We start from the raw sequence: 9,847 nt of genomic DNA, 5'->3' as shown, positions 1-9,847 counted from the left end.
ATGTCTTTTGGAGATTTTTCCATCTTTTCTTGGCTTCTTTATGCACATTAATACAAATCTGTACCTGGGATGCCCAAACTTTCGAGCCCCACTGTAAACGCTAATGTGGGAAGTGGCCGATTTTCAACCCTTCTGAAGCGGGTCATGCAGTAGAGATTTACCTTCATGAACGGGCACCATTCCGCCATTCCTTAACTTACCAGCTGATGCTAGCGGTACCTAGCTAGCTTGGTTAGCAGAGCGCTGAATAAGGCATTACTAGGCAAACAAAATGTTCCAACACACATGTCAAAGTTTAGAATGAAAACACAGCCAACCAAAAACAAGATCACTGCTTTTTATTGTACACAGAGGTTAGCATGATTAGCATTACAAAGCCTCTGTCCTGATTGGCAGATCAGTGTGTATCCCCGCCCCTAAAGCATCCCCTGCTTTTATCATCTTTCGTCATTATGAAACTGTTTACTGAGGTAATTAATCAAGTAAGGAGGGTCATTTTATAGCATGAATGGATTAACACCTTCATCTTTTTCTGCTCTTCTCCATTTCCCCACCCTTCCCTGCTGTCCCCAGTGGGAAAACATGCACTGCAGCAGACTGCTGCACGGTTCAGGCGCCCCATAGGACAACTCCCTCCTGACTCCCCCTTCATCTCCTTCTCTGTGGGACGGTTGAAATGGAGACGTCAGTGCAGCAAAGACAGCGAAGCTGCTGTGAGGAGGCTTCGGTTACCTGACAGCACATCTTGATTCTCGGCAGTCAGAAGTGATGCAGTGAAGTGTGTACAGAGGGAAGAATAGTACTTGTTGTGGAACCCGTTTGGGTCTTTTGGGGTAAACCCCTATATATGGGCACCTGCTCTACCAACTGAGCTAACCCGGCCACAAGTTTGTTTTCTTTTAAATTGGGTTCAGCAGTGAATATTAAAAAAACAAAATGTATGGTGGTATATCTTAGGAAAAACCATACCACCAAATTCTCTCTCTCTCTCTCTCTCTCTCTCTGGATAAATAAGCAAGCGCTTTGCTGCCAGTGTGTGAAATTGTTCTTATCTATCTCTGCCATTAAAGAGTGGGTTCTATTATAAAGCTTTGCATTATTCAGTGAGCTTAGGAGACTGATCATTATGGATTTCAGCCATTTTCCCCTGGAGTCCAGCTCGGCCTGCCGGCTGATGCATGCGTAGATCTGACTTTGCGTTCTACAACACTCTGGAAACTGGAGTGGAAGAAGGAAGGGGTCAGCCCAAGACTGGTGTGTATATCCCGCCCGACCACAAAGCAGAACACACTTGCAGACACCAAAATATGGCTGCGAACCATCAAGTCCCAGCAGCATGATTTGTTTTTAGTAAGACCGAATGGGTTGATAAAAAATAAAGTTAACAATATGCCTGCAGCAGTGCCACAGTTTCCAAAGTTCCGTGCAACAAATTGGATTAGTTACACTATGGAAAGCTCAGTAAAAACTGAGCGACATGTAATGCAATTTTCATCAGTGTTACAGCAGACTGGGTGGCAGGCACATGGCGAGAATGAGAAAAAACATGGCCGAACATATGGTGCTGCAGCACTTTTTAACGCGTTGAATCGGAGATGAATATTGAACAGATACATGTGGCAGCTGCTCATCCCTATGTGTAACCTGACTGTGTCAGAGGTGGGCTTTGTCCCGGTGGGAAGCACTGCTCAGCTTAATCACTAACATTAAATTCTGGACATCAAAAGCATTGAAAAGGGTTTCATTTATTTAATACGAGCATGACATTGCTGCTTATGCTGTTGAAGATAATGAATGACGTTCAGACTATGAGCGCTAATAAGTATTGCTTGCTTTTTTAATGGTCATGTGCTGACATAAGGAAAATCTGTTACATACCTGTCTCGGGCCACGGCAATTAGGCTCTGCTGTTGACCATTTAATGTCATGTCTGCTGTTTTATCGCCTTCAGCTTGGCACCTTGCTGATTACAACACGCTGGATCGATAATTAAACAAATGAAAGCGGACTGATGGGTCAATTTTCATCCCATCGTAGCCAGCGGCTGAAGTGACATCATGCCCAACTCTTGAAATGCAACAGTGAAAAATGAAAGGCTTGCTGAAATTCTTGGACTGCACATTTGTTTGCAGGGTTCTGTTTGACAGCAGTTTTAAGCAGCGCTCTGCCACGCTGATTCGACAGAAAGGGAGAAGTCATTGGTGTCGGAGTGAGCGGTAATTCTTCAGTTGGAATCAAACCTGTGACTCTTAGAAGAAAAAAAGACTCCATTCTAGCACAAGTTGTGTGTGGTTGATGACTGTTGGCCTACTGTGACTGGCAGAGGTGGAGATGAGGTAACCTTATGATGTTCAGTTGTAGAATTGGGTTCTTTTTAATTATTTTTACTTGGTTTAATGTAACAATAACACATCAATATGCAGTAAAAGTGGGTCTACTCACTATTTCTAGTGGGTTTCTAATATTGATAGACATAACCCATTCATTCATCCATCCATCTTCATCCGCTTATCGGATGGTGGGTCGCGGGGGAAGCAGCCCATTTACTTGTAAATAAAGTTTTACATGGACTTTTTATATACTTATAGCCTGTCATTTAACCATTTTTTAAATGTGACCCTTGAAAGTTTTCTAGCAACATCTTGTCACATAAGAGTGATAAGACAAGAGGGCTGTTTCCTACGGAAGAGGACGAGGGCCAATGTGAAAAATGTGTTTGAGTTCTGAGTTGCAGAATTAGGAGTTTCTGAATTGCCGAAATTCTGACTTTGATCTCGCAATTGTGACTTCGAACTCAGGACTTAAATACCCTTTTTTCCCATGTGGCCCTAATACTCTTCCGTAGTTTCTTAATATGTAAGAAACTGTTTTGCAGAAGTAAGTTTCTTTTCGTACCTCTTAGAAACTGCTTGAGGGAAAACTGGTCTTAGGTGCTCCCTGAAATGTGTTATTTTAGAAGTGGTTACCCATTGATTTCTGCCAGTCTCCTGCCCCATCCTTCAGCTTGCACAGTGAAGGTAAAACATCTAGCTGAAGTTCGGATAAAGTTCACTTTAAGCCAAGCTGTTTCCAAGCAGCTGTGTGTCCTGCCCACGTCACTGGCGTCAGTGACGATTTGTTATCCCAACAAGATCTATGTCAGAGAGTTGGCCCCTTTCCCTCGCTCTGTATGTCTTATTTATTAATGCGAGAGCTGCGGGGGTAGTTACTTAACAGTCTGTTTGAACTATTTGAAAACATTTCTCTTCTCTTTTCTCACATCAGTCTTTGGTGCTGGGGTTAACACAACGCAAAGCCTCTCTCGCAGGCTGTGTGCATGGTGTTACAGACTTTGTTCTTTCACGTTGACCACCTCTGTCTCTTCACTGCTGCACTCAGAGGTGTGTCTGCACATTCAAACCCTTCGGAGTTAAGCAAAAAGCAACGGTTTACAGTGTACAATAGATTATACAAGGAGAGAAAAATAGGCTACAGTTTGAGAGTTCCGGTGTGACCTCAATGACAAGAAAACATTGTAAACCCATTGGAAGAGAGAGAGAGAGAGAGAGAGAGAGAGAGGGGGAGAGAGAGAGAGAGAGAGAAAGAGAGGGAGAGGGAGAGGGGAGGGGGGGAGAAGGGGGTGTGTGATGATGATAATGGGCACTTTTACGGACAGGCTCAGAAGGGGAGTGGATTTCATTTAAGGTGGAGCAATAATTAAACTCTGGAATCCTTTACATTTTTATTTTATTATAAAAAGTGTGCAGAATCAACCCGTTTCATCAAAGTCATCTGTTTATGACGCCAGTGCGGAAACCTGCTTTTAATTTAATTGTTTCAAAATGCAATTTCAAAGTTGATTTAAATTAAAAACGTTGTGTGCAGCAAAATACGATTTTTAGGACTTGACTGTGGACAGAAATGTCTAAGACTAAATGTTTTGCAGATGAAACAGTCCGACACGGGTAAAAATCAGCTCTGCCTTGAACAACTTCAACAAAACGCTGGTCACAAAGTAATGCATCAGGGATAAGTATCCGACCCTATATGTAAGGCATAAGAACTGCTTTTACTTGTGTTACTTTTAAGTACATTTTGCTGACAAGACTTCTGTACTTTACTTAAAGTGGTTTAGGCCTACTTATAACAGAGTACAATGTTGTATTACTTTCACCACAATAAAAGGACCCCAGTACTTCATCCACCACTGACAAAGCCAAATGAAGACTATAAGGACGTCATTGGATGGTCTGAGTCTACATCATGTCCATTGGCACTTCCATTGCAGGCCTAGTCTGATTTTCTACACTTTCCTTTTACTATATGATAGGTGGAATATTTAAGCATAGGTTTTCAACTGTATTTCACATATTCTAAGGATCTTCCAAAGAAGGCTTAGTTTGAGGTTAACCCGATCCCACAGTTGAGAAAAGGTCGGAATGTGCCAATTTATTAGAAGTGTCTTATAAATAAGGAGTGGTTTGAAGGTAACGCTGTAACACAGAAATAGATAAACTGACATGTGTGAGGACAAGAAGAAAAGAGGAGTTATTCTGATCTTCACAGAGACACTTTGGGTTCACACACGTGTGTGTGTTTGTGTGTGTACCCACGTTTATCTTCCTTGTTCAAAAACAGAATAAAGCTGCATTTAATCTAAAAATGTATTGGACTCGTCATGTGTCTCCTCCATCATTCCCGGTCATGATTCCCAGATATCACCCAGATATCACCCAGATATCACCACAGTGTAGGCGCTCTGTGCTACTGTACAGCCTGAGTGTGTGGGTGCTTTCCAAACACTGAGGACGACCTTAAATAAGGGGCTGGCCTCTGCCGCTGCCTCCCCTCAGTGATGCGGGGAATCTGCGCTGCTTTCCGTCCGCTATATAAACTGCACACAGCGCCCAGAGCTCACAGCTTCAGTGGACAGTTCCGTGGTGCTGAAATCTCCCAGCCACCACACACACACACACACACACAAACACACACAGTCACTCTCTCTCTCTCAAACATGCTTGCAGCCATGGACGGATTCTCGTGGAAACTTTTTCTACTTTCTTGCCTGGTTGTTGCGCAGATCTCCGCGCAAGACTTCGGACAGACGCAGTTTATTTGCACGTCGGTGCCAAAGGATATGGACTTGTGCGCGGCCACGATGCAAAACAGCGGACCGGCGGAGGACCTGAAGACCACGGTCATGCAGCTACGGGAGACCGTGCTACAGCAAAAGGAGACCATTATGAACCAAAAGGAGACAATCAGGGAACTAACGTCAAAGTTGAGCCGATGCGAGAGCCAGAGTCTCCCGGCGGCAGGACCCGGCGCGAGACGGCCGGGGGCGAAAAACACGATGGGGGATGTATCCCGGGGCACCACGGACACTCTGGCCCAGCTGGGACAGACTTTAAGCACGCTGAAACAGAGACTGGAGAATCTAGAGGTAGGCAAGCAAAGGAGAGGAGAGCAGCGCTGACCCGGTCAAAAGTTTATTCAATTAGCCTCCCAGGGTGTTTATTAGGAGGGTTAAGCCTCCACACACTGCTGCTACACTTCTCTGGCTTTGAGCAGTCTCTGCTTGGAGATGCTGCACATGTGCTTTAGTTCATCTTTTAACTGACAGTGAGAGAGACTCATCATGTCAAGTAAACCAAGTGCAGAGTATAGCTGCATTTTGAATAATGTGGCGCAGAGCAAGGCGCGCGCCCACACACACACACACACACACACACAAGGTTGGCTAGGCTGCTGTTTCAGGGAGTTTAAGACCGGAGAAAGTATCCCTTGTGTCTCTGTAACCCAGTATCTGTCTCCCTCTGTCCGATGCAGCAGTACAGTCGAGGTAACAACACCGTGCAGGCGAACAGCCTGAAAGATCTGCTCCAGAACAAGATAGACGACATGGAGAAGCAGGTTCTGTCCCGGGTCAACACGATAGAGGAGACCAAACCGGGCACCAGGAATGACACCGAGCAGCGGAACAGAGTGGAGTCCACGCTCACCTCTCTGCACCATCGGATCACAGACCTGGAGAAAGGTGCGTTAGGGATTTCCAAGGTGGGACCGAGTGCGCGCATGCCATTTTCACGGCATCGAATGTGGCTCCAAGGGAGTTCTTAACAAGATCAGGTGTCATTTAATTGTTTTTTTTTTAAGATCAATGGCGTCTCGGTGTTAAGAAAGAACTGACACCTTCAGCATTACAGCACACATGTGGGACCGTTCACAATGCCGCAACCATCACGTTGCGCACAGATAGGGTGAGGGAGGAGAGGGGAGAGCTGCATTGCTTTGCATATCTTAAGACCTGTTTTGCACTTTTTGCTTCGCTTAGTTTCTGTTTTCCAAAACCTGACTGGCTATTTTGCACGGGGGGTGCTATATGCATATGCAGAGGTCATAGGCAGAGAAAGTTTGCAGGGTGCGCCTCGCGCTGGCCCGTTTTGGAGCACATAGCGAGGCTGGTTCATCTTTTCAACACGTTCAAATGCGCGTGTGTATGTGCGTGAGAAAGAGAGACAGAGCCCTCCTACACAGGCAGCCGACAGAAAATCACTGTAAAACGTGTTTTTAAACGTGTTAATTTTAATATTGTGAAAAAATTGATTACATTTTCAGACACGCTTTGTTTGTCTTCCACTAACTGACATGAATTAAATCATATACATCCTATTATCATCATCAATCTCCTTCCAATCCCTAAATACATACACAACGCTGAGAAATACTCTATAATAACTGACATTTCCTCTACAGGTAAAGAGACCCGGCCAACAGATAAGTTTCAGCTCACCTTCCCCCTGAGAACCAACTACATGTACGCCAAAGCCAAGAGGAGCCTCCCCGAGATGTACTCCTTCAGTGTGTGTTTGTGGATCAAATCCAACGCCTCCCCCGGGGTGGGGACACCCTTCTCCTACGCTGTGCCGGGTCAGGCCAACGAGCTGGTGCTGATCGAGTGGGGGAACAACCCTATGGAGATCCTCATTAATGACAAGGTAAGAGAAACTGATTCCACACATGTAGCCTACCCTTATAGGGTGTCATTTTGGCCCTTTTTTCATTTACCTTGTACATTAATTATGTTAATATCCAGGATCATTTACAGTGGGTGCAACAGTAGGAATAAGTTATAACACTTTGTGCACAAATGAGTAACCAGACAACATCTATGTGCCAGATCTGGAAATGGAATAAAAATAGGTGCAAAGGTGAGCAACACAGTGGTCTTATTTTTAGAGGAAAATATATGGGGTAGGGGAAGTGATTCAGCAGGAAGAAGAGAAGGTGTGGAAGCGATGGATTTTCAGGTGGCGGGGAGGGATTCTGCTACTGAAGTGTGAAAGAGAAATTGTTAACTGGAGAGAAAGACGTCATTTTTTCCAATGTCTCTGCTGCAGGTTGCAAAGCTGCCGTTTCTCATCAATGACGGGAAATGGCATCACCTGTGCATCACGTGGACCACCCGTGACGGGATGTGGGAAGCCTTCCAGGATGGAGTGATGCGGGGGAATGGAGAAAATCTGGCACCGTACCACCCCATCAAACCAGATGGAGTGCTGGTCCTGGGACAAGAGCAGGTGGATATATTTTATATTTTATGATATATATATATTTTTTTTCCATCAGCGATTGCAACTTCTGAACTTTAATCCCACACGTATTTGGAAATATACCTGATACAATTATGCATTTCATTTTGGATAAAATGGGAATCACTATGAAAAAGATTGTGAGGACATTGAAGAGGTGGCAAATGAAATAGGTGGTCAAATTGGTGTGCAATTTATCATCCCAGGATTAGAACAAATTACAGAGAATTTACTGTCAATAGTTTGTTTTCCTAGGAAGAAACCCGTATAAACTCAAGCATTTGGCCAAATCACATTACATACATTAGATCACATTTAATTCAGCTGACGTTTCTATCCAAAGTGACGTCCAGTAAGTGCATTTAACCATGAAGGTACAATCCCGGAATAGCAAGAATCACATGGGAGTGCATTAACTGATTAAGACTAAGACAAAACTACAAAGAAACACATGTAAGTGCAACATGCAAGTGCTTTTTCTTTTAAGATTTTAGTTTTACAACCACCATCAGAGACCCTGTCTAATAAAAATCCTGCTTACAGAAATTAAATGGTTTCCAGATTGGAGTTCTGCAAAAATAAATACAACAGAACAGAAGTTCTCTCAGATGATGTCATGTACACTGTATTACAAAATCCTATCATGGTTCTGTGCTCTAATGCACATAAATCTTACAGGATTCTTCACTGGAAGTGTTACTTAGCCTTTCCTGATCAGATAACTAACACTTCAGTTCAAGCTTTGATGGGCACTAATGATTAAGACTTGTCTGCATTGCTCCACAGGACACATTGGGAGGAGGCTTTGATGCAACGCAAGCCTTCGTCGGTGAACTAGCAAACTTAAATATCTGGAATAGGAAACTTTCTATCGCCGAGATCTACAACTTGGCGACCTGCAACAGCAAAGCACCGGCTGGCAACGTCTTCTCCTGGACAGAGAGCAACATCGAAATATTTGGCGGAGCGACCAAATGGACCTTCGAGCCTTGCCGTTCGCTCAACTGAACTGCATTTCACCATTCCAGAAAGGCCTCTCTGTATTTCTGAGCTTTTGTCGTTCCTGTCTTCATTTTGACGTTTGTTAGAGACTATTTGAGTTATTGGTAAGCTTAAAATCTGGGATTTCTATCATTCTTATTAGGTATTTATAAGCAAAACAACAGTTTTCATCTTGAGGAAAAAAAAAAAAAAAAATCCAGTTCATCTTGGAAACCTCGGTGATAAAGTGTTGGTATCTGTTTTTCTTTCATTTATTTTCTCTCGGACGTTCAGTTGGAAGCACACCTAAGCTTTTTCGTTTGGCTTATTTCGACTTGGACTGGCAGCTGGCAATCTGCGCCTTATGTTTGGACAATCCAAGTGAGGAATTGCAAAACTCTCCCACCCCCTTCCCTCTGAAAAGTGGGAGATTACGCTGGCCATCCAATCCTGGTACAGCGCCCTGCGAACACCCCCCTCCCCCTCTTCTCCTTCACTCCTTCACACCCCCCCACCCCCCCCCACCCCTCGCCCTTCCGGAACTTGCACTGTGACTGAGGAAGAGATCACCAGGAGAGGAGGGTAAGTTGAAGGACACTGCAGAGTCAGACTGTGGTACAAGTCAATTTGTAATCGTCGTTCGCTTCAAGTGTTTCCGTAAGAATGTCGTTAACTTGCCAACATTGCTACAAAGCCCCGATGCCTTGGGCTGGTACAAATATTCAGCACATTCATTATGTTTCCAGTTGCCAACTCAATGTTTATCGTTTTTTGGTTTTTCCTTTTTCTGAGCTGGGTTGATTTTCCTTGGTTCTCTGGTAAATGTGATTTGTTTACAGTTTGTTATCTGACATGACGTGTTTTTGGCAGGTGTTTGTACTACTCTGTATTAGGAATGTAACAGTATGTGTATAGTAACAGCATGAATGACAGAGTGCTGTGGAAGCATTGTTGAAATCTGCTTTACTATCTTCTCTGGGTCTGGGTTTTTTACTGTATTGTTATATGCTCCAAGCATGGCAAAAACTGAGAGATGAAGAATTTAATTTTTGTAATAAAATTGTGATACTTAATGTCACAGTGCGTTCCTGGCTTTGGTTATGTGCATCGAATCATGTGAAGGGAGAGAGCACTGAGGGGAGGGGGGGAGGGGGTGATGCAGAGAAAGCAAATCACTTACATCTCTACCGGGGTCAAACAGTAAAGAGGAGAAACTTAATTGCCAGATTAAAGAAATGTCCAAAGTCAGCCAAGGACACAAGGAGGGTGCTTGAGAAAGGAAATGGAACTGTGTC

General features: G+C 44.0%; 1 protein-coding gene across 1 annotated transcript; it reads left to right on the top strand.

Annotated features, from left to right (window-relative positions):
* The first annotated feature begins 4,886 nt into the window (after nt 1–4,886).
* Nucleotides 4,887–9,630, top strand: LOC116702663 (neuronal pentraxin-1). The gene is made up of 5 exons (XM_032536998.1): nt 4,887–5,422; nt 5,809–6,016; nt 6,736–6,977; nt 7,380–7,559; nt 8,358–9,630. The coding sequence occupies exons 1-5, from the start codon at nt 4,994–4,996 to the stop codon at nt 8,577–8,579; spliced, it is 1,281 nt and encodes a 426-aa protein (XP_032392889.1). The 5' UTR covers nt 4,887–4,993; the 3' UTR covers nt 8,580–9,630.
* The last annotated feature ends 217 nt before the right edge of the window (nt 9,631–9,847 follow it).

Source organism: Etheostoma spectabile, chromosome 2, assembly GCF_008692095.1.
Source record: "Etheostoma spectabile isolate EspeVRDwgs_2016 chromosome 2, UIUC_Espe_1.0, whole genome shotgun sequence".
NCBI classification, from domain to species: domain Eukaryota; kingdom Metazoa; phylum Chordata; class Actinopteri; order Perciformes; family Percidae; genus Etheostoma; species Etheostoma spectabile.
Note: the sequence above shows the minus strand (reverse complement) of the source record. Positions and strands in the feature narration are given on the sequence as shown.

Bases quoted from the DNA above. Each gene is read 5' to 3' on its own strand.
- LOC116702663 (XM_032536998.1), top strand. From the start codon at position 4,994: ATGCTTGCAGCCATGGACGGATTCTCGTGGAAACTTTTTCTACTTTCT. The intron at 6,017-6,735 runs GTGCGTTAGGGA...TTTCCTCTACAG, and splicing joins GATCACAGACCTGGAGAAAG to GTAAAGAGACCCGGCCAACA. The intron at 6,978-7,379 runs GTAAGAGAAACT...TCTCTGCTGCAG, and splicing joins AGATCCTCATTAATGACAAG to GTTGCAAAGCTGCCGTTTCT.